Source organism: Dipodomys ordii, unplaced genomic scaffold (genome assembly GCF_000151885.1).
Source record: "Dipodomys ordii isolate 6190 unplaced genomic scaffold, Dord_2.0 Scaffold39, whole genome shotgun sequence".
Classification (NCBI taxonomy): domain Eukaryota; kingdom Metazoa; phylum Chordata; class Mammalia; order Rodentia; family Heteromyidae; genus Dipodomys; species Dipodomys ordii.
Window position 1 is genome coordinate 10,666,355 of NW_012267255.1, and position 24,291 is coordinate 10,690,645.

General features: G+C 35.9%; 1 protein-coding gene and 1 pseudogene across 1 annotated transcript in view; both read right to left on the minus strand.

The window, feature by feature from the left end:
* Positions 1-24,291, minus strand: part of Hfm1 (HFM1, ATP-dependent DNA helicase homolog (S. cerevisiae)) — a 75,166-nt gene that overhangs the window by 41,135 nt on the left and 9,740 nt on the right. The window contains exons 4-17 of the mRNA XM_013018241.1: positions 16,266-16,528; positions 15,930-15,977; positions 12,197-12,267; positions 11,278-11,410; positions 10,347-10,498; positions 9,103-9,180; positions 8,744-8,902; positions 8,101-8,301; positions 7,929-8,017; positions 4,086-4,129; positions 3,731-3,832; positions 3,211-3,356; positions 1,660-1,754; positions 692-825 (exon numbers count right to left, since the gene is read on the minus strand). Coding sequence (XP_012873695.1) covers positions 692-825; positions 1,660-1,754; positions 3,211-3,356; positions 3,731-3,832; positions 4,086-4,129; positions 7,929-8,017; positions 8,101-8,301; positions 8,744-8,902; positions 9,103-9,180; positions 10,347-10,498; positions 11,278-11,410; positions 12,197-12,267; positions 15,930-15,977; positions 16,266-16,528 — 1,715 coding nt within the window. The remainder of the gene's footprint in view (positions 1-691; positions 826-1,659; positions 1,755-3,210; positions 3,357-3,730; positions 3,833-4,085; positions 4,130-7,928; positions 8,018-8,100; positions 8,302-8,743; positions 8,903-9,102; positions 9,181-10,346; positions 10,499-11,277; positions 11,411-12,196; positions 12,268-15,929; positions 15,978-16,265; positions 16,529-24,291) is intronic.
* Positions 11,619-12,088, minus strand: LOC105987039 (annotated as a pseudogene).

Sequence of the window (24,291 nt, forward strand, 5' to 3'; positions counted from 1 at the left end):
TGCCTGGCAAGTATAAAGCCCCGAGTTCAAACCCTAGTACCTACAAAAAAAGATACATCCAAAAATCTTAATAGATGACTAAATTGTATATCCGCACTGGGAACAGCACAATAATAGCAAAGAACAAACTACTATGAATACACCCACTTATAATGGAATACTCTCATTAATATTATGTTGAGCAAACAAAACTAGAGAAAAAGGGTAAATATTATAAGTAAATGCTTGCTTTTAACTTGTTCTATAGGAAACAATGTAGGAGAACTAGATGTGTCTTAGCTTGAGAGCTAGAATGAAAGGCCACAGAAATAATATAAGTGATTTAATTTCTTACAAAATAATGAACAGACAAAATTCAGAATAAGAGGCAGTTGACCATTAGTATGGAAAAGATTGAAGACTTAAAATTTAACTATTTTAAATGATGTTAGGCATTTTTTTATTTTTACTAGTTGAAGCTTTCTGGTACTATCTTTAATGGTATGAGTTGTAAAGCTCATTGAAAAGATTATAATAGAACACATAAAGTTTCTTCTTTCGCCTACTCTTGCCTCTAAAAGTATTTGTGACTGTTATTACTTTTTGTTTCTGTTATCTATTAGTTTCTGTAATCTATTTTGTGAACTCTTAGTATAAACAGAGGCTCAGTGACTTGAAAAAATTATTACTTTTCCAGGACAATGTAACAAACCATAATGAGATGGGTTTTTCAAGGCTCTGATATAAAGAAAGGTTGATCGTATCCATTCCAACGCAATATTCACATCGGTGATAGTATGTAATACTATCTCTGCGTTTAAATGTTCAATAAGATGTCTGTGCAAACTAGAGAAAAAAACTCGGCATTATTAATATGAATCTGAAAACATCACCTTACTTTTAACTTTAATTATGTTCAATATGCTCACTGCTAATTTAACAATTCATGAAAGAAAACAATTTCTAAAAGTGTAAGAGAAAATCTGAAAAAGTCAATTCAACTACAAACTTCAACTTCTACTTGTTATGCCTCTAGAAGATACACTGACACTTTTAAAAAGGGTAGGAGGAAAAGTGAGCAAATGCAGTCACTATTGTCAATGTATGTTATGTAAAAACTGAACTATGTAAATTGAGGGTAGGAATGGGAAGGGGAAAAATGGGAGAGAATGCTGAAAGGGGTGACAATGATCAAGATGCATTATATTCATAACCTGACTTATGGAACTGTAACCTCATTGTACAAATACTTAACAATAAAATAAACTGAAAGGGTATATGTGAAGAGTTGAATTATATCCTATTTTCCTACTAAATACTGAATGCCTTTCTCTCAAATTGTCTTTCGTATTATAAAACACAATTTAAAGATTATATTCATTTACTATAAATTAGTAATTATAAATTTTCATACTTTTATATTTATAAAATTTAATGTAATAATAGCTGGTAAGATCTTATTACAATTTAGGCCTTTTAAGCAAAGGACAAAAAGCACCCTTGAATAAAATTATTCTATTGCTATTTTTAAAAAAGAATTGTTTAGTATCTTAAAATGACTTTAGTTCAACTGTTGGGAATTTTGAAGAAAACCACCAAGCTAAGTTTCCTTGTAATATTTAAAAGAAAAAAGACAAGTTGTATTAGCATTATTATCTTTTTAGAATTTTTCTGTATTACCTGCTTTCTATAGTGTCACTACAAGCTAACATTTGAATGTACTTGTCTCTGGTACTTAACCGAGTCATAATAACTGCAGTAGCTGTAGTGTCAAACTGAAAACAAAAAATCATACAGAGAAATTTAGTAAGGATTAGAGTGTATCACTGACACCAGTTCAATAACTCAAGACCTTCTTTTTATACTAAACAGTCCCCGTGCCTTAAAATAACAGGCCTGAAAAGACTTAAATACTGCTTCTGAATTTGAATGTTAACTAAGAATGTAGTTTAAAAACCTTTCAAGAATATAATTGCAAATACTATTTTTGTTTCAAGTTAATATAATTTTTGCAATATTGAAGTCAAAACAAACCAGTAATTGGTATAGTCTATACATAATCTTATTTATCTTTGTAAATTTGTTATATATATATATATATATATATATATATTTTTTTTTTTTTTTTTTGGTGCTGATCCTTGGGCTTGAACTCAGGGCCTACGTGCTGTCCTAACTACTTTTGCTCAAGGCTGGTGCTCTACCACTTGAGCCACAGTTCTAATTTTTTGTGGTTTAACACTGGTAAGAGTCTTACAGACTTTCCTCACTGGGCTGGCTTCAAACAATGATCCTAAGATCTCAGCCTCCTGAGAAGCTAGGATTAGGTATGAGCCACAGATACCCAGCTACATAGTATTTTGATACTTTGAAAAGATATTCTTCCTGAATGTTCCTTGAATATCTATATGAATGACTTCTTTATCTAAGGATCTGTCAGCACAGGGTGTATTTTAAAATGTATACAGTTGCTGGGTATCAGTGGTTAACACCTATAATCCTAGCTATTAAGGAGGCTGAGATCTGAGGATCACAGTTCAAAGCCAGTCCAGGGAGGAAAGTCCATGTGACTCTAATCTCCAATAAACCACCAGAAAAAACCGGAAGTGGCACTGTGGCTCAAGTGGTAGAGCGCTATCCTTGAACTGAAGAGTTGAGGGACATCACCCAGGCCCAGTGTTCAAGCCCCATGACTGACATACGTATTATATATATGCATGTATATATATACATGTATATATGTATATACATACATGTGTGTATACACATATATACATATGTGTGTGTGTGTATATATATATATATATATATATATACACATATATAGCTAACTTTAGGATTTAGTGTAGGACCCTGGGATCTACATGCTCCAAAATGACAGAAAATGGAACAGAAATGGATAGAAATGGAACAGAAAAACTGTCCCATTCAAAATAATAATAGCTTCTCTATCAGAGAAAAAGAAAAAACCCTCAAAATCAAAAACATCTTTAGCAGCATATTAATTAATAAACTATTCTTTCACAAATGGATAGGAATTTATAGAATTTAGGGTTGGAAGAATGGTATATGTCCCTATTAGTGAGGTTTGCTTTACTTCTATTCCTCCATTCAAGATTTTCATTTTCATTACATGTTTCTACTATATCTAGTAAAATGTTAATAAAAATATACAATAGCATTTTTATGTCTTTAAAATAAGTTATAAAACATAAAATTATTGTCATTTACCTGAGGTCGGCCAGCTCTACCAATCATCTGTAGAATATCTGTTTCACTGTACTCTTCAAACATTCCTCCAGCATAATGCATTGTAGATTTTATAATTACCAAGTGAGCAGGCAAATTTACTCCCATAGCTAATGTACTGGTGGTAACTGTATCAGATTAAGGAATAAATTCAAGCCTTATATAATTTTATTCCTTCAGGAAGACATTTTCTTATAAAAGACATACTGGTAAAAATGCAGTGAACGACTCTAAGAAATTTAGAAAATGAAGGGAGAAAGGGCATTGTAATCTAAAATAAAATATACCCTAATACCAAGATTTCAAATTGCACTATTTTTAATAATATAAAAGCAAATTAATATTGCCAAAACCTTACTATATACAGCATGAAGTTACACTGGAAGTCACATAATTTCAGGTTCTTTAAAACAATCAGAAAAACATAATGCTTAAGCTTTTTCTTCTTGAAAATAATTTTCTAAAATATTCTTAATATTCATTAGAAATATGTTTAACTTACAAAGAACTCGTAGATCTCCAGTAACAAATGCTCCTTCAATTACTTTTCTATCTGACAGTTCCATCCCAGCATGATGATAAGCAATACCATATATTAAGGTATCTGTGACAGAAATGCACAGCATTGTAGTTACTGTTAATATGTTATCACTATTTGTATCCTTTTATCTATATCTGAACATACTATTCAAATATTTTTTCTAGGCTAAGAGTCTGGCTTAGTGGTAAACTGTTTGCCTGACATGCATAAGGCCTTATGTGCAATCCCCAGAACCACCAAAAAAAAGTGTGTGTGCATGTGTGTGTGTATGTGTGTGTATATATGCGTACTAGTATATGTGTATACATAAGCTTACCTTTCAGTTTTGAATCTCTCACAGAATATGCATACTTCTGTAACCTGTTTTAAAAACCATTAAATCACTCAGTTAGTTCTAATAACATTAAAAAACTGAAAACTTATTATTATAAAATTCACAAATACAAAATTCACAAATACAAAAAGACTTACCTGAAAGCTATTTGTAAAACATAAAGAATATCTAACTTTATTAATTTATTAGCTGTAACACTAAATCTCATTTCTAAACCAAGAATTTAGAAAAATCACATTTACACTGGAAAAATGATTATTATGTTCATAGGGTTAGAATTATGGTCTAGCCACATAACTTACCTAAAATATTTATAAGAAGTAATGTGTTAAAACCCTGTCATGGTAAGTAAACAAAAAAAATACAAAATAAGTTTGTAAAAATATGCTCTGAGATACAGAATGTAAAGAAAAGTAGACTAAATTAGAAGAGAAGACATTAGGAAAGTCTCTTGATAATGTGAAAAGGATTTTGAGTACTTGAAAAGACTTTGGAGTTTGATAGGCTTAGTTCTTTCTTAATTAAAGCTGAGAACATCCTAATTGGTGGTTTTCCATTTCCTTGTTACAAATATGACACTATAAGGCATCTTTTTTTTTTTTTCTTTGTCGGTTGTGAGGCTTGAACTCTGGGCCTGGGCGCTGTCCTTCAGCTCTTCTGCTCAAGGCGAGCACTCTACCACTTGAGCTTACAGCGCCACTTCCGGTTTTCTGGTGGTTTATTGGAAGATAGGAGTCTCACGGTCTCTCCTGCCCCGGCGGGCTTTGAACCATGATCCTCAGATCTCAGCCTCCTGAGTAACTAGGATTACAGGCGTGAGCCACCAGCGCCCTGCAAGGCATCTTTTTAATATTCATAAATTTTAACAAATTCACAAGAAAATAAAAACAAAACATGAAGAGAGAACATGTTACTATTAAGCATAAATTGGGTGCAATACACAGGTATTTTAGAAATACTGTCTTTTTAATTATGAAAGGCATATGATATAGCTGATACCTGTTTACTGAGATCTGATTATGAAATTGAAGCTGATAAGCTGGGCTGTAGCTCAGTGACAAAATGCTTATCTATCATGCTGAAGGTCTTGTTTGAGCCCCATTATTGTGAAACAGAGAGAGAGAGAGAAAGAGAGAGAGAGAGGAAGAAATTGAATGAAGCTGAGAAAACTAACATAAAAGTGACAAAGTGACAGAACTATAATTTTAAACCTGGGACTCTTTTAATGCTAGGATTTTATGGCTAAAAAAACCCCAAACACTTAACAGGAAGATATAAGCAGAAAACGGATCCTTAAAGGGTAGAGAAAAGAGCTCAAGGAAAGCAATTTTCCTTGAGTAATTAGCAAGCAGGGGAAATGAAGAAGGAATTTAAGGCAGTGTATGTACTTCTGTTCAAGAAAATGACTATGAAGTAAAGTACTTTGTATGAACTGAATAGGAAAAAGGAATCTTTACATGAATTGAATAGAAAAAATGGAGTGCGAATTGGTTTGGCTTTTTGTTTCTTTTTTCTTTTTTTCTTGCTGGTCCTGGGGCTTCAACTCAGGGCCCAGGTGCTGTCCCTGGGCCTCTTTATGTTCAAGACTAGTGCTCTACCACTTGAGCTACCGCACCATTTCCAACTTTTTTGAGTAGTTTATTATAGATAAGAGCCTCACGGGGAATTTTCTGCTTGGGCTGGCTTCGAACCATAATCCTCAAATTTTAGCCTCCTGAGTGTCTAGGATTACAGGTGTGAGCTACTGGCACCCAGCACAGATTTTTTTTTTAATTTTTTTATTTTTGATTGTGATTAAGTGATTACATAATTTCTAAGTCACAAGTTCATTCTAACTTTCCTGGAGCAAATTGTCTATCACAGTCTGTAATATATAACGGTGTTCACATGTTATACACCATATATGTGATCAGCAGCATGGGGATATTTAGTAGTGGTTCAACCAGATGAGTGGGAGTTCTTTGTTTCTTAAGTCCTGTTAGTTTTGTCATATCACCTAACATTTTGGATTTAGCATCCACTTATCAGGGAGACCATGTACTGTTTGTCTCTTCGTACAGATTGGTTTTAAAGAGATGTATCCTATATATTTCAATTTCCTACTTTTTTCTCCACAAGAGAGTGATTGTTAAATTGCAAAAGTGAATATGTCAGTTTACTGCCTTAAACACTATAGATGTTTACTGTTGTTTGGATAAAAATCCAAAGCTGTTAAGAGTGGTTTGTAGTATCCCATATAATGTGATGCCTTGCTAATTTTTCATTCATGATAATCATGCTTTTCTACTACACAGTCAAGCCATTTTATCCTGCTTTGTGAATGCCACAAACTGTTACCCTAACCAGCAAACGGTTACCTTACCTGTGTAACGGTTTCTTTTCCTGGAATGATTTTTAATCTAACTTCTAGTCATCCTTCAAGTCAAACTTCTTAAATACCAAGACACTGGGGACTAAGGGGTTATTTTGTTTAGACTTTAAGAATGAAGAGACTTTGATAATTAATTACCCATTGGGAGGAAGTTGAGAGAGGATGATAGGTTTCAACCTTGAGCAACCATCAAAATGATGCATAATTACGATGGAAACACTGGAGAAGGAGCTGGCTTGGGAAAAAGATTCTATTTTGAACACAGTTTGAGATGTCCATAAGATATACAACTGGATGTGAGACAGATAGATTACAGGTCTAGAGCTCAGAAAGGAAGTGTAGGCTGGATGTACAAATTTAGAAATTCACAGACATACACAAATATTATTTAAGCTTGTAAGTCAGTAGTAGAGATATGTAGGAAAAGTGAAATTATAAAGAATGAAATTCAGAACTCCACCCTCACACATACAACAAAATATCTAAATTTAAGAGTTGAGTAGAAAAGGTAAGGCGTACTGAGAATGAGAAGCTTGCAAAATAGGAGAAAAATCATAAAAGATGATCATGAAAGAACAGAGTCCAGTGGGGGTTTCAATAAAGTGGAAGTGGTCAAATGTGCTAGGCTCAGGGAAGATCAATTAGCAAAGGTCTACTTTGTAAAATACTGTATCAGGACTGGATGAAAACTGGGTACAAAAATGAAGACAGAGCTGGGCGATGATGGCTTATGCCTGTGATCCTAGCTATCTACTCAGGAGGCTAAGATCTGAGAATTACAGTTCAAAGCCAGCTCGGGTAAGAAAATCTATCATTCTTATTTCCAATTAACCAGCAAAAAGCCAGAAGTGGAGCTGTGGCTCAAATGGTAAAGCACTAACCTCAAGAGAAAAAAGACAATGACAGTGCTCAGCCTCTGAGTTCATTCCAGAGCCGGTACCATCCTCCTCATCAAATGAACATAGGTAATTGGGCATTGGTAACTCATCTATAATCTTAACTACTCAGGAGGCTGAGATATGGGATTGAAGTAAATCAGCCTGGTCAGAAAAGTCTGAAATTTCAGCTCCAAAATAACCAGCAAAAGCCAGGCTGTAGGCATGGCTCAAGTGGTAGAGTTCCAGCAGAGCATGCAAGCCAAGTAAGCTTGAGGCCCTAAGTTCAAAAGCCCAGTACCACCAAAAACAAAAGAGACACAGAAAAAGGGAAAGAAGAAAGAAAGAAAAGAAATGAAGATTACAGTATGGATAACTTTTATCTTTCAAGAAATCTGATTATGGAGTATAGTTAGGCTTCAGTAAGATTCATTTTTCTCAATCCTCAAAATTATTATAACTGTTACTATCTCTAACAGGGTTAGAGATATCAACTATCTATCTATCTATCTGGATAAACTCGTTTTTCTTATCAAAATAATCCCGTAAAGCTTCTATTTCCAGGGGAAAAATACATACCTTTGTTTCTGCTCCATAGTTATAATAAATTTAGTATCTTTCACAAGAACAGAAGCAGCCTGTTGTACACCTTTCCTTGTTGCACAAAACTAAAAGTGAATTAATAATTAATGTATTAATCATAATCAAAATTAAACATCACACTAAAAAATAAGCAACCAAACATCCATACCACAAGTGTCGGTTTCTGATCAGAGTATGCTCTTATAACACTGGAAATTTTGTAGTTTAATGTTAAATCAAACTTAAATTCAGTCTGGTTACTACTGCAAGGAAATCCCAGGACCACTTTCCGAAGGTTCACAGGTCTGTGGCTCTCATCCATTTTTAGACATACAGCAGGTCTTTCACCATCTGAAAGCCATTCTGCAATCTTAATAGAAATAGATGCATTAAATTTTTTTCTATTAAATTTTTCAAAGAATTTTTGTATAGGTAAAATAACATAATTATTAATCACTTTAGAGTTGAAGTATTTCATGAAGTAGTTATTTTTTAATAGTTCAATGATACTTATTTGTTGATATATTGGTAAGTGCTACCAATAGCAATATTTCAAGACTATACCCACTATTTTCCTGTGGCAAATTTCCAATTAAATATTATTGTTTTAGTTTATTTTCCATTATAAGAGTCCAAGTCAAAATAAAAAATTCTATGATGATGTCACAGAAACTTCTTACTATCATAATATTTTGCTACTATCCAGAACTATACCTGAAAATGAAAAAAAGATTCTCATTTTTCTTTAAAATCAAAATGATTAAATATCTCACAAGTCATAACAAACCTCACAGACTAAAATCCTTACTTACATCTTCAGCATTTGGAATTGTTGCAGATACAGCCACAAATCTCATTGGAATAATAGTGATGGTATTTTGCAAAGGCTGAGATAATGACTGTACAGTTTTCATTCTGCTAACTACAACTTCAAGAGTTGGACCACGATTTTCATCTTTTACAACATGTACCTAAGAAATCAAGAAAAAATAATTAGCTATAACTCAAAATTGATGTAATCAATTATAATCTATAATGATATTAACATTTTTTCTTGGAGTATTTTCTACTTTAAGGAATTAAACATATTATTTGGCTGAAAATGTCCCATTTCTTTTAATCGAATCTAATCATTTCATGTGATTTCTCAAAGAAATAATGTGCTTACTACCTCATCAATGAGAAATAGCCGAACCAGTTGGACCAAAGAGTTGTCTCTCCATTTCCTAGTCATGCTGTCCCATTTTTCCTACAGAAAAAAAGAGTGCAAGTAGTTTAATGTGATGAGGGTGGAGGGAAATAGAAAGAGAAAGCAATAGAAAGGTTAACATGACTAATTGTAATATATGTATACGTGAATTACCATGTTCAAATGACACAAATGACAAGAAAGGAAAATAGCCTATGTTAGGTGGTAGCGAGAAGGAGAGGGCCCATGGAAAGAGTGAATGAGAGTGACTATTGTCAAAGTATTTAATATGCATGTGTGAAAATAGAACAATAAATCCCGCTAAAACTGCTTAAAGAAGAGGAGAAAAGGAGTGAGGGAGAGAGACAAAGTAAGTGAATTTGATAAAAGCATATTGTATGTATGTATGGAAATGTCACAATGAAGCTCTCCTTGTACAAGTTATATATTCTAATAAAATATCTTTTAAAAGACATCAATAAGAATTTATTTAAACAAAAGATGGGCAATACTCTGAAACAGACTTAGTAATTAAAAACTATTTAAAGCATTTTGACAGTGATATAAAGCACTTTGTTTTTTAAAAAGTAGGTCCTTTATATTTCTAAGGTTTAATCACAAATTTAAAGTCAAACTGCATATTTTTTAATTCTACCAAGGTAGAATTAGATAGACAGATCATGCTGCCTTGGTAGAATGTATTTTTGCTGAGCCAAACAATTATAAGCAGTATGATTACAAATCAAAATAACAAATAGAATATTCTTTTGTCTATTTTTTATCTTTGTTATTTGTATTCTACCTATTTATTTATTGGTATATTTTGGTGCCTGAATACCATTACTTTTTATGTTAATTTGTTTACAATATAAATATTTATATATTTAATTTGTATTTTCATTTACTTTTTTCTTTTGATATAAAGAAGTAGGTATTTTCTTTTTTTTTTTGGTCAGTTGTGGGGTTTGAACTCAGGGACTGGGTGCTATACCTGAGCTCTTTTGTTCAAGGCTAGCACTCTACCACTTTGAGACACAGTGCCACTTCTGGTTTTCTGGTGGTGACTCTCATGGCCTTTCCTGTCCATGACAGTTTTGAATGCCAGTCCTCAGATCTCAGCCTCATGAGTAGCTAGGATAACAGGCATGAGCCACCAGTGTCTGGTTCATAAAAAGTTAATATTTTCTGTTCAACCTGTTAAATGAAACAGTATATATAATGCTTACTGGAGTTGTCATAATAATATTGGCATGCTGAATCTCAAATAGGTCATCCATTACTGTATCTCCAGTGAGTTCTTTACAATTCAATCCTAATGGTCCAAATTTTTCCTTCCAGTCATCAAAACGTTGACTACACAGAGCTTTTATTGGTGCCACTGTAAAAAATATATTTATTTTGGACATGAATACAATTTTAAAATTGTCATAAATTTTAGTTAATAAAGTTAGGGTAAAAATATGCATCTAGACCTAGTGCTGATAAGTTAAAAAGTTACCAATATAGGTACTGGTATATATAGGGATATAAATTTAAATCATCAGAAAAGCATAAAAATAGAAATAAAGTGACTGCTCAGGTAAGTAAAACTAATCATGGAGAGAGATCAAGCAGAAGATTATTGCTTTTTACTTGTTAAGCCCTTTTGTCCTTATTAAAATTATATTAATTGTAGATAGAGTCTTGCCTAGCACTACTATAAAAAGGGAAGAATTTAGTAGGGCTTGAGTGTAGCTCAGTGGTAGAGTACCTAGCATGTGCAAGACTTTTGCATTCAATCTCTAGCATCACAAATAAATACAATTAAAAAACTTTCTTAAAAATGTATGGGAAATCAAAGAGTAATGCCTATGACCTGGATTTAATTTACTTTTTCTTTTCTGTGTCAATGTTTTTTGTTTTTTTTTTGGGTCCGGTCCTGGGGCCTGAACTCTGGGCCTGGGCGCTGTCCCTCAGCTCTTCAGCTCAAGGTTAGTGCTCTACCACTTGAGCCACAGCACCACTTCCGGCTTTTTTTCTTTTTGCTTATGTGGTGCTGGGGAATCGAACCCAGGGCCTCATGCATGCAAGGCAAGCGCTTTACCACTGAGCCACCTTCCCAGCCCCTCTGTGTCAATGTTTTATTATCATAACTAATCATTATTCTTATATACTTACTGTAAACAATTTTAATGTTTAGCCATGGTAACGGTGCTTCCATAAGCAATCTTGTGATAGCTAGTTCAAATACTACAGTTTTTCCAGAACCAGTTGGAGCACAAATCACAAAATTTCTATCTGTGTAAAGAAGCTAAAAAATAGAATTTATCTGATTGTGTAATCACATGTAGACGAATGAATAATAGTTCAAACATTTTTATCTCTACAATTACTAAAATTTCAGTCTTTCCAATCCCAAACTACACAATTAATATGTCATAGTGTTTTATTTATCAAAGTAATGTGCTTAAACCTAGCATAAGTTCCTTTCTATTCTAGAGAACTTTTTTTTTTTGGCAATCATAGGACTTTATTAAGATACATCACTACTAATTACATAGATGCTCCTAAACCAGAATCCAAAGTCCACAGGAATTTATAGTTGTACACATTAGAAATGACATGTTCAAAACCAGAAGGTTAATATCCTGATGCCCATTTGATAGTATGGAGTGAGTCTGCAAATTTACTTCAAGCTGGTAAAGAGTTTGTGGGCCACACAATGGTCCCTTGCATGCAAGAAGTCAAAGAGCTCATCTGTGCAATCTTCTTCTGTCTGTCATCGAGATGATACACGCGCATGACAGGCCTCTAGATGTTCCCTGGCCTTTGCACATTTCTCCAGCTGCTCACATTGCTCTCTCATTGTTGTCAGGGGATCCACTAATTCCTCCTCTTCCTCTTCTTCCTCAGAGAACTTTTTAAGAACTATTCCAGATAAATTCTTATTCATCCAATAAATACAAACTAATCCATCTATAAAAGTCATGTTTCACTTAACATTTCCTTAACTCCTAAAATGAATGTGGCAGTGACTAGCCCTCTCTTTAGAAAGCACACAACTTAAGAGAAGATTAAATAGTTTCAAGATACTTACATCATCAAAAGCTTTGGACTGTATATAATTGAAGTAAGGGAACTCTTTGAAAATGCTTCTAAATTTTGCCGCTTAGAAGAACATTAAGGAGTCAAATATTTCAGAGTAAAAAATGTTATTGTGTGTGTCGGGGGGAGTGTCAGGAGGGAAAAAACTTGGAAAAAACAGGGAAGAGGTGACACTTTTCAAAAAGAAATGTACTCATCACCTAACCTATCTAACTGTAACCCCTTTGTACATCACCTTCACAATAAAAAAATATTTTTAACTTTAAAATTTTGTTAAATGGACAAAGATCCTGCTAGTATGATGAAATTTTCAATGTTAAATCTAGAACATTAAATCAAATAGCCTAGTCAAGGGGAATAGCACAAAGCAGCACTCTGGAAATACAAAAAGAAGCATAGTACTATGCTTCTATATGTTTCAATCTCCTCCATCATATTTAACTTTAAGTAATAACATTTATATGATTTCTTGTTTCTCCATAGGGACTTTCTAAGTTCCTTTTAGAATTTGGAATGCAAGTAATCTGGGATAATTTCCATTAATTCTATCGTAAGGTGCCAGAATAGCACATTTATATACTGTTATAATATTTCAGATCTATTCTTTTCTCCACCCTCACCCAAGAATGGTAACTCCTAAAGAACCTACTATTTTCTTAACTAACATATTCCAAACAGCTAGATCATAATACTTACATAGTAAGTACTCAGTTGATATTTGTTTGCATTTACTAAATCAAGCTGTTGACATAAATCTGTACTTTATTTTTAGTTGTACAGCATGTCAGAATACTTGTGGCAAAACAAAACTGAAAGTTTAACTCTGTCATGCCATCAAGTTTTGAAGGATTCTTGTTTTATTGTCTTTTCCTATATTAATTTATTACAAGCCTAGAAATGGACTATCATGCTAATTTTTCTCTCATTAGATAGTTCTATATTAGTTTATATTCACAAACTGAATTTCTGACTCAAAGCAGACACAGAATGTTTCCCAGATCATGATAAACTTCAATCATTTATGTCATATATCATCACTCTCATCATCTGAAATCAAATTTTACATTTCATTCAATAAATTCTCATCAATGTCACTCATTGCTGGAAAAGCTCTATAAAACTAAAAATAGTACTCTATGGCAGAATAAGCAAACAAAACTTCTGTTTCATGGATTACAATTCAGTAACAAAAGAATTAGCAAATATATTGTGATAAAATAACTGAAATATTCTCAAATTAAAATAACCTTCACTCATTTTGAATACATACTTAAAAATAATAAAGCAGGGCAGGGAAGGTGGCTCAGTGGTAGAGTGTTTGCCTTGCATGCATGAGGCCCTGGGTTTGATTCCTCAGCACCACATAAGCAGAAAAAGCCAGAAGTGGTGCTGTGGCTCAAGTGGTAGAGGGCTAGCCTTGAGCTGAAGAGTTGAGGGACAGCACCCAGGCCCAGAGTTCAGGCCCACAACCAACAACAACAAGAAAATAATAATAAACCCATGGTTTCCCTTATTTGCAATATCTAGTATATGTCTGAGACAAGCAGAAAAGGTCAAATAAGGTGATGTTAGGGAAATGAACCCTAAGATATGTATTCAAATTTTTTTCTTTCATGCGATTGTTTCTAACACATTTATAAGATTATTTCTTTCTTGCTTTGTATGTCCCTCCCCCACAGTATAACCCCTGCTTTCAGTGTATTTATGTCGGTATAATTTGTGGAGGGGAAGGGGAAAAACAAATCGTTTAAATAGGCATACAGGTGGATCCATTGCAACAATGAAATGTACAATGTCGAAATGTCGAAAAAGAACTTTACAACTTTGGTGGGGGGGGGAAGCGGGGAGGATTGGGTGGGGGCAGGGGGGGAGGATGGGAAGGGATGAGAAGGGGAAACAAAGGAGGAGGCTACAATGCTTGATAAGAAATGTACTCATTATCTTGCCCATGTAATTGTAACCTCTCTGTACAGTATTTTCACACAAAAATAATAATAAAATAAAAATAAAAAAGGAAGAAAATAATAATAAAGCACAATATTTCAGTGAGTTTAACACATATGAAAATTTGGGCAAGATTAAATCAATAGTCATCAGTGTAGAAAGCAGTATGAACTAACAAAGACATTTAAACAACAAAACCATTTTAGCTGTTCTTCTATAGCCTCAAAATCTTTAAAACGCTTGAAAAGGTAGTGCTATATTATGAAAGAGTTCCAGCAAAAGAAGAATCTCTCATCATGTAGCTAGACAATCTCTAACTATTTAATCTATTTCTATGTTCCCAGAGCAATAGAGGTATAGCAGGCTGAGATATCAAGTGCAAAATGTTGGTGGCTATATCAGAAGTTATTACTTCATTATGTATGACACTCTTGACACTATTATCCCCCTCCTGTTTTAAATATATTCAGTTAGATGCATTGGTTGCAATTTTTCATGACTGGTCAAATATGGTTTTTTTTCTTGGTGAAATATGTTTTAACCATATTTCATTAACTCAAATGATTGCATAGTACCTAGGATTGTTGCCTAGATGTCCATAGCTTGACTGCCCAGTAACAAACTCACTTTCTGCTTTGCCAACTAGACAATAAATTTTAGGATTCTAGAGCATTTCCAAACTTTGAGTCACTAATCATATACTACTGGAGCAGTTTTAATGAGATAAGTTGACTGTTTCAAAATGTTCAAGGTGCTGGGAATGTGACTTAGTGGTAGAGTGCTTGCCTAGCATGCAAGAAGTCCTGGGTTCAATTCCTCAGTACCACAAACCCAGAAAAAGCAGGAATGGTGTTGTGGCTCAAGTGGTAGAGTGCTAGCCTTGAGCAAAAGCTCAGGGACAGTGCCTAGGCCCTGAATTCAAGCCCCAGGACTGACAAAAAATTTCCACTGATTATAGATTACTTCTTATAGATTAGTTCTTCTAGACTCTTCTTACAGATTACTACTTTACTAAATCAAGGGCACAGATAGGAGCTGGTGGTTCATGCCTATAAGCCTACCTACTCAGGAGGCTGAGATTTGAGGACTTCAGTTCAAAACCAGCCTGGGCAAAACAGTTAGTGAGACCCTATCAAGAATTAATCAGCAAAACCTAGACTGGAGTTATTGCTTAAGTGCCAGCAGGGAGGAAAAAGTCAAGTGAGAGCTCAAAGCCCTGAGTTGAAGACCCTGTCATTGGCACACAAACAAAACAAGACAAACAAAATCTCAAGGACAGATCTGCATGAGTTGAATCCCTGCTACCTGGGAGACTATAAAAGGAGAACTGCTTAAATTCAGGGATTAAGATCCACCTGGCTAAGGTAGTAAGATCATGTTTTAGGGGGAAAAAAAGTTAAGTTTAAAGCAAACGAACAGAAACAAGGCCACACATGGTGGTATATGACTGTAATCCCAGCATTTGAGGAGGCTAAGAAAGGAAGATCATGAATTCAGTGACAGTCTGGGCCACATAGAGACCCTGTCCAACCAAACAAATAACACAAAGCTCACTTCTTTATCCTCTCACAGGCCGGTAACAAACGGTTCACAAACTGGTACCTGGATTGCAGGCCACTTGAAGTAACATTATCATATCACAGTATCTCTTACATTACTCAAAAGATTTCCCTTTCCCTCTTTTTATCTGTCAACCAATATAAACACAAGGAAACGAAAGTATGTTTAAAGTATTATTTCATAAACATAAAGCAGATGTTCTGAAATAATTTAAAGGATACGGATTTCTGCAACAGCTTTCAAAGAACTTAAGCCATTTTTGGTCACACCTAAAAAAATGCACATATAAAACCTTACACACTTACATGGATTTTTAAAATCTTTTCTAAAATAAAAGGCTTTCAATAAAATTTGTATAACTTTTTGTTGACTACAGTTGATAGCATAGTTAAAAATATTAGGACACAGTTAAAAACAACACAATAATAATAAAGAAATGCAGAAATTACACATAGAAAGATAATATACTTAAACTTACTATATTTTGTGTTCTTTCCTACGCTAAGAAATTCAGATTAATTTGTGTTTTTATAAAAACAGAAGAAGCAAGAAATTACCTTGAATATCATGAGGCTGGGATGCAATTGAAAAAGATGATAATTTAAATATATCTTCTCCAATTTCAGAAGAAGGAAAAGCACCATCTGCTGGAAGCATGTTTGCAGAAGATTGAGACTTCTGGTTATTATTTCCACAGTTCCTTGATTTCCCCTTGTTCACTTCTCTTTGGGTAATTTTCACTGAGCCAAGATCATAACGTAAGTGTGCACAGTCACTGGCATAAGTATTTTCATGCACATTTTCACAAATTTTAAATAATCTGCAAAATAAAACACACCACCATTACAACATGTTTTCTACTTCCAACAGTTGCTTAGCATTTGAAAAACTAGCAAATAATTTTCTCCTTTAGAAATATTCATAGTATGGTTTATTCAAACAAAAAAGTTAATTGAGAAGTTCCAGGAAGATGGCGGAGGAGAAGCTGGAGGCTAAACAAGCTCAGTTCCAGCGAAGTCCTAAGCCAGAGAATCACACCAAGTGTGCCATCACAGTACAGAGAGTTAGGCCAGAGAGGGAAAATCCAGGCAAGGAGACAGCTCCCAGCACTTGCCAGCAGCCGTGGCTGCAGCGGCGGCAGAGGCAGCGGCGGCAGAGGCAGCGGCAGCCATAGCTGCCATACCTGCAACACAGAGAGTTCAGGACAAAGGCGCCAGAAGCAGCCGGCGAGTGGATTCTACTCAACACCAGCAAGAACGGACAACGAGCAGACATCTTCATCCTGCAGATCACAGACCAGAAACGACCCAGGAACCAAGACTCAGGCATGAGTAGAAGCCTGACAACCTCATTCCTTCTCAGGGAGCAGAGGAGGGAAGGTCACCCCTCCTCCCCCACTACTGGAGATCTCCATCTTTGAGACTGACAAAGGCCTGGCTGAGCAGCTAGCTCTTAACTCAGGCCTTGGAAAAAAACAAGAGAGTCATTTAGCAGGTCACAGGAACCTAACCTGACCTGCCAGGCTCAGCTCCACCCAGGGAAAAGTCTCCCAGCCCAGGCTGAGCAAGCTCCGCCCGCCCCAGGAGTGGCTTTCTTCACAGGGTAAACAGAGCCAGAGGGTGCCTCTCCCTACAACAGCCATGACAATCAATTGAAATTCAGTAAACATAAACCCTGAGAATGGCTCCAGGCTGGGCTCTGAAGCTAGCCCCACAGGGAAAAGCTACGTTTGCTGAAAGGCCTCAACTCTACCCAGAACCTAGCCTCATCACAGCATCTCCAAACTAGAGGAAACAGCCATCTCCCTCTTTTGTGATACTCAAAGCAAATCTCCTTCCCACTGAACTAGCTTGGGAGAGGATCACAAAATCCTGGGTAAAGCAGAGCATTTTTCTGCCTGCTCAAACAAACTGACTTAAGAAACCAGCAAAGCCACAGGAAAATCAAACACTACAAGCAGACCAGAGACTTCAACAAGAGACTGGTTACAGACACAAGGGAGACACAGGATCTTCCCATCCCCCCCAAAAAAATCAAAGAACTCTTTTTTTATACCTTTTATAAAAATTTTTTTAAACTTCTTTTAATTTTTAATTTAAAAAATGGTTTATATTAAATTTTTTCTTCCTCTTATAATTTTTACTTTAGAGGTATATGTGTGTGTGCTTTCTTTTCTTTTCTTTTTGTTTAACTCTACTGACCTTTTGATCCTTTTTATCCTTTCTCATTCTTTTCACTTTTTCTTCTCTTTCATTCTTCTTTGCGTGACTTAATTGCTGTTCTGCTCATCCTCAGATATACCTATAGTCAATTATTAGACCTTATCCCCCATTGTGTACACACTTAATCCAGAAATTTTTTACTCAATTAAAACCCTCTTAGACTATAGAAGTGGCGCTGTGGCTCAAGTGGTAGAGCACTAGCCTTGAGCTGAAGAGCTGACAGCGCCCAGGCCCAGAATTCAGGCCCCACGACCAGACCCCCCCAAAAAAACCCTTAGACTTAGGGCTAGGAAGGTGGCTCAGTGGTAGAGCACTTGCCTTGCATGCATGAGGCCCTGGATTCAACTCCTCAACACCCATAAGCAAAAAGAAAAAAAGCCAGAAGTGGCGCTGTGGCTAAAGTGGTAGAGTGCTAGCCTTGAGCTGAAGAGCTGAGGGACAGCGCCCAGGCCCAGAGTTCAGGCCCCATGACAGGGCACCCCCCCCAAAAAAAAAGAAAAAACCTCTTAGACTTAAATTCCTTAATAGCAGTACTATCTCTACCTATATAATATTTTAAGCATTTTTAAGTTTTTCACGTCTTTCTATCCCTCCCCTTCTCTTATCCTATCCCTGTTCTTCTCTGAATATTACGTTTTTATATTTGCATAAGTTTTAAGTGTTTCACTTTTTAATTTTTAATTTGTTTTTCTATTTTTTGTCTTTTTTTCTTTTTCTTCTATTTCTCTCTCTCTACTATCATTCTATTCAACCTATTTCCCGCTTTGAGATTAGGACTTAGTTAACTCTCCCTCTACCTTTCCACATCCCTCTATTCCTATTTTTACCCACATCTCTCCCTAAACCTAATAATTTCTGGTTTGCCAAATTCTTCTTTGTGGTTCGTAGCCCATTAATACATAGTTGTTTGGTGTTGAATAGTTATATCTGTTGAACTAGATTGTATCTGCAGACTTTTGACTGTGCAACTACCGACTTTGGTTGATGCTTGCCTTAAGATAGTGTTCTAGCACAAAACTGGTGTCACTTTCATCCCAAATGGGCAGAATAAGCCGGAAAAATACAAGAAAAATGGCAAGTCTGGGTATCTCATGATAATCAGGGGACAGAACAGATAATGAATAATCCAGAGGAGAGTTCCTAAAAAGCTCTACAAACACTACTAGTAAACATGATAAATGAAAAGATTGAAAACCTGCAAAGGACTCTGTGAGCGTGACAGAGAGAGAGAGGAGGCAAGCCAAAGGTCAATACAGGAATATCATGAGCGTGAGGAAGCTACTCAAAGATTGATACAGGAATTGCATGAGCAGCTTGAGACCACTCAAAGAGAAATAAAGGAATGGTGTGAGCAGGCTGAGATCAGACAAAGAGATAGATAGGAATTGTGGGAGCTGGCCAAGAACAGACAAAGAGAAAGTCAGGAATGGCGTGAGCAGGCTGAGAACACTCAAAGAGAACTACAGGAATCGCATGAACCTGAAGAAACTAATCAAAGAGTAATACAGGAATTGAGAGAGCAGGATGAGAATACACAACGATCACTAAAGGCCTTCATGGAATCCATAAACAGAGAGCTGAAAGAAGTCAGGAAGACCACAAAGGGAATGCTGAATGGAACCCAACAGAAGGAATGGGAGTCCAAGGAAACCATAACCAATCAACTAAGTGATTTGAGAATAAACATTGAACACCAAATTAAGGAAGTAAAGAAGTTCATACAAGATCTAAAACAAAGCTCCAACAAAAAATTTGAAGCCATCAAGCCGACCAATTAGAAGGAAAAGAAATAAAAAACAAAGTAGAAAGTCTTGATAGTAGGTTAGACCATGCAGAAGATCGAATCTCAGGGATTGAAGACAGCCTAGATATTACAGAGAAAGAACATACAACCATCCGAGACAAATCCAAGAAATATGATCAATCGATTCAACACTTGGAAGACACCATCAGAAGGCCTAATCCTAGGATAATGGGTGTAGAGGAGCACCTAGAGACAGAAGTTAATGGTCTAGGAAATTTGTTTAGCAGGATCCTAGCACAGAACTTCCCAAACATGCAAAAAGATAAACCTATTCAGATACAAGAAACTTTTAGAACTCCAAATAGACCAGACCAGAACAGGACATCCCACCATCACATTATAATCCGCACAGGATTAATTCAGACCAAGGAAAAGATCCTTAAAGCTGTCAAGGAGAAAAGATCAATCACCTATAAAGGAAAACCAATTAGAATCACCTCAGATTTCTCAGCAGAGACAATCAAAGCAAGAAGAGGCTGGAATGATGTATGCCATGCCCTAAAGACAAACAACTATCAACCAAGAATACTGTACCCAGCTAAACTCTCCTTCATAACCGAAGGTCAAATAAAAACCTTCTGTAGCAAAGAAAAATTGAAACACTGTATCTCCACAAAACCAACCCTACAAAAGATTCTTAAAGATGTCCTACACGTAGAAAACCAACAAGACCACAATAAAGACCAAGAAACTACACCCAAACTGAGAATCCAAGAACCATAGGAAGAACCTAGTTGTCACATCCCCCAAGAAGGTGGGTAAAATGGCAGGAATTCCCAAATACCTCTCAGTCCTATCTCTCAACATTAATGGACTTAACTCTCCAATTAAGCGACATAGACTGTCCAGTTGGATTAAAAAGCAAGATCTTTCTATCTGCTGCTTCAGGAGTCACACTTGCCCATAAAAACAAACACATTTTGAAAGTGAAACGCTGGAACAAAATCTACCAAGCAAACGGCCCCCATAAATAGGCGGGAGTTGCAATCCTAATATCAGAAAAATAGACTTCAAATTAAAATTAGTGAGAAGAGATAAAGAAGGTTGCTACATACTAATTAAGGGATCTCTCCTTCAGGAGGATATTACAATTCTAAATATCTATTCACCAAACAACAGAGCATCCAAATTTATACAAGAAACACTACTTTCCCTCAAATACCACATAGGTCCAAAGACATTAATTCTTGGGGACTTTAACACACCGCTTTCCCCACTAGATAGGTCAACTCAGCAAAAACTCAACAGAGAAACCGCAGATCTAAACAACTGCATAGATCAACTAGATTTAACAGACATCTACCGAATATTTCACCCAACATCATCAGAATACACGTTTTTCTCAGAAGCACATGGAACATTTTCCAAAATAGTCCACATTTTAGGCCACAAAGCAAACTTGTCCAAATTCAGAAACATTGAAGCTATACCTTGCATTCTCTCAGACCACAAGGGAATAAAATTAGAACTCAACACCAAAAGCCACCAAAGAAAGTCCTGTAACACATTGAGGCTGAACAACACACTGCTGAATCATGAGTGGGTCATGGAAGAGATTAGAAAGGAAATTCAAATGTTCATGATATCCAACAAAAATGAACACACAAATTACCAGCTCCTCTGGGACACAGCAAAGGCAGTACTCAGAGGCAAGTTTATAGCTCTGAGTTCCTACGTCAACAAATTGGAGAGATCTGAAACCAACAATTCAATGAGGCATCTAAGCCTCCTTGAAAAAGAGCAGCAAGATAAACCCCAATCCAGTAGATGGAAAAAATAATTAAAATTAAATCAGAATTAAATGAATTAGAATCCAAAAAGACCATAGAATCAACAAAACAAAGAGTTGGTTCTTCGACAAAATTAAGAGACCCCTAGCAAGTCTTATCAGAAAAAGAAGAGAACACACCCAAATAAATAAACTCAGAGATGAGAATGGAAACATCACCACAAAAAAAAACAAGATTCAGAACATAATAAGGGAATACTTCTCAAACTTTATGCTAATAAATGTACCTTTTCCTAGCAAATATTGACATGCCAAAACTAAACCAAGATGAGTTAAACCATCTTAACAGGCCCATATCAAGCATTGAAATAGAAACAGTAATGAGACCACCCATCTAAGAAAAGCCCAGGACCAGATGGTTTTACAGCAGAATTCTACAACGCCTTCAAAGCAGAGCTCACACCAATACTCCTCCAACTCTTCATTGAAAGTGAAAGAGAAAGTTCACTACTGAACTCATTCTATGAAGCCATCTAACCCTCATCCCAAAACCAGGCAGGGACTCATCAAAGAAACAGAACTATAGATCCATTTCTTTGATGAACATTGAGGCAAAACTTCTCAACAAAAATTTGGCAAATCGACTTCAACAATTCATCCAAAAAATCATACACCACAATCAAACAGGATTCATTTCAGGGATACAAAGCTGGTTCAATAAACACAGATCAATTAATATAATTCATCACATCAACAGGAGCAAGGATAAGAACCACATGGTATCTCAATAGATGCAGAAAAAGCATTTGACCAGATCCAACACCCCTTTATGATGAAGGTTCTGGAAAAATTAGGAATCCATGGAACATTCCTCAATACAATAAAGACTGTATATGACAAACCTACAGCCAGCATTATACTTAATGGTGAAAAACTAAAGCCATTTCTTCTTAACTCAGGAACAAGACAAGGATGCCCACTCTCTCCACTTCTCTCCAAGCTAGTATTAGAATGCCTAGTTGCAGCAATAAGACAAGATGCAAACATAAAGGGGATCCAAATAGGGAAAGAAGAAGTAAAACTCTCCCTCTTTGCAGATGACATGATCTTGTATTTAAAGAATCCCACAGACTCCACTCCCAAATTACTCAAGCTGATTCAAAACTTTAGCAAAGTAGCAGGGTATAAAATTAACCCTCAAAAATCAATGGCTTTTCTGTATGTCAACAATGAGAAAAGTGTGGCTGAAATCATGAAAGCAACTCCATTCGTAATAGCCCCACAATAAATTATTTAGGAATTAACCAAAGAAGTGAAGGACCTCTATGATGAAAACTTTAAAAGCTTGAAAAAGGTAATCAAAACAGAACTTAGAAAGTGGCAAAAACTCCCACACTCCTGGATTGGAAAGATCAACATCGTGAAAATGGCAATACTTCCCTGCGACGGACCAGCTCGGCTGGAGCACTGGGACCGATGGGACAGGGATCTCGGGATAGGTGGGCAAGGAGTCGGCGAAGTGACAAACAGACAGAGACTCAAAAGAGTTGCGTCTGAGTGTATCTTTATTGAGGAGAATTAACATTTTTATACAGTGTGTGATTGTGACATAGATTCTTTATTTAAGCATGTAATCAATTTTTTAAAGGCAAAGCACTGATGAATTACATGAAATTGATGACTATCCCACCAACTGTTTAAGCTAAGTGGTGAGAAACAAGTCTAGCATATTGTTTAATAGAATACATCATCTATTCAGCCTTTTTATGTTTAATAATTAACAAACCTAAAACAGGGCTGTACTTATATTGCACTTTTTATTTTTACCCAACTATTTTCATCTTTATAAGCTCCTGTATAAGGAAATGGTTCTTTGGTTGGTTCAGGAAATATGATGTTACTAACTTTATATTTTGTGTGAAACCACCATCTATTCCCTATAACGTAAGTTGGACTAAACTTAATCATAACTGTTGGAAGAATCTTTCTTCTTCTTTTATAATCAGAGGTCCCTTCTTTTTTAGAACTCTCTGAACTACTGGGATAACTCTTTCTAACTTAGTTTAATTCATTGATTTTGTCTGTTGGACATACCTGGAAATTTTAAGTCTCTATATTTACTATGCGTGAGCTGCAAAACCGCTTGTGAAGTTGTAGGAGTTTCTGGAGGCAATGTCACATCAGATGATAGATTGATTGGGGCATTGCCCACATTTAATCTTTGGTCTTAGTTTTTATTACGTAGAGAAGCCGTCTCTATTGGACTGGAAAGATACAACATGCTCTGTTCGCGGATCAATAGAAAAACAGCCAAATCGAGAATAAAGGCAACGAATGTACAGCCAAGAAGAATATAATAAGAATAAAGGGACACACACACACACACACACAAATAAAAAAAAAGAATAAAGGTAGAGGCTATAAAGGTGCAGCCAAGTGTATGGGAAGCCTTGAACCAACACCCCATTCCTGCAGGCATGCTTCCTTGAAGCTCTTTGTCCAACATGATCTCTCACGCAGACTCTGCAGAAGGTGGCGTGACACCCACTGGTCACAGAAAGATGTCCACTCAGCTGGAGATACCAGGAACCACAAATCAGAAGCCATCTATCCACCACAGGCAGCTTTATGGAAGTGCTCCGCCCACCTGCGCCAGCCTCTCTTTGCTGAACCCAGCTAAGGACTCCTTGCAGACACATCTTCATGGCTGCTTTGCCTGCTGTGATCTCTGCTCCTTTCCAAACGCTTGCTTTGGCAGCTTCCCCTCCATTGTGCCTGTGCCTCTCGGACTGGGTTCCCATGGTGGTTGGATATTGAGCTGCTTGTTA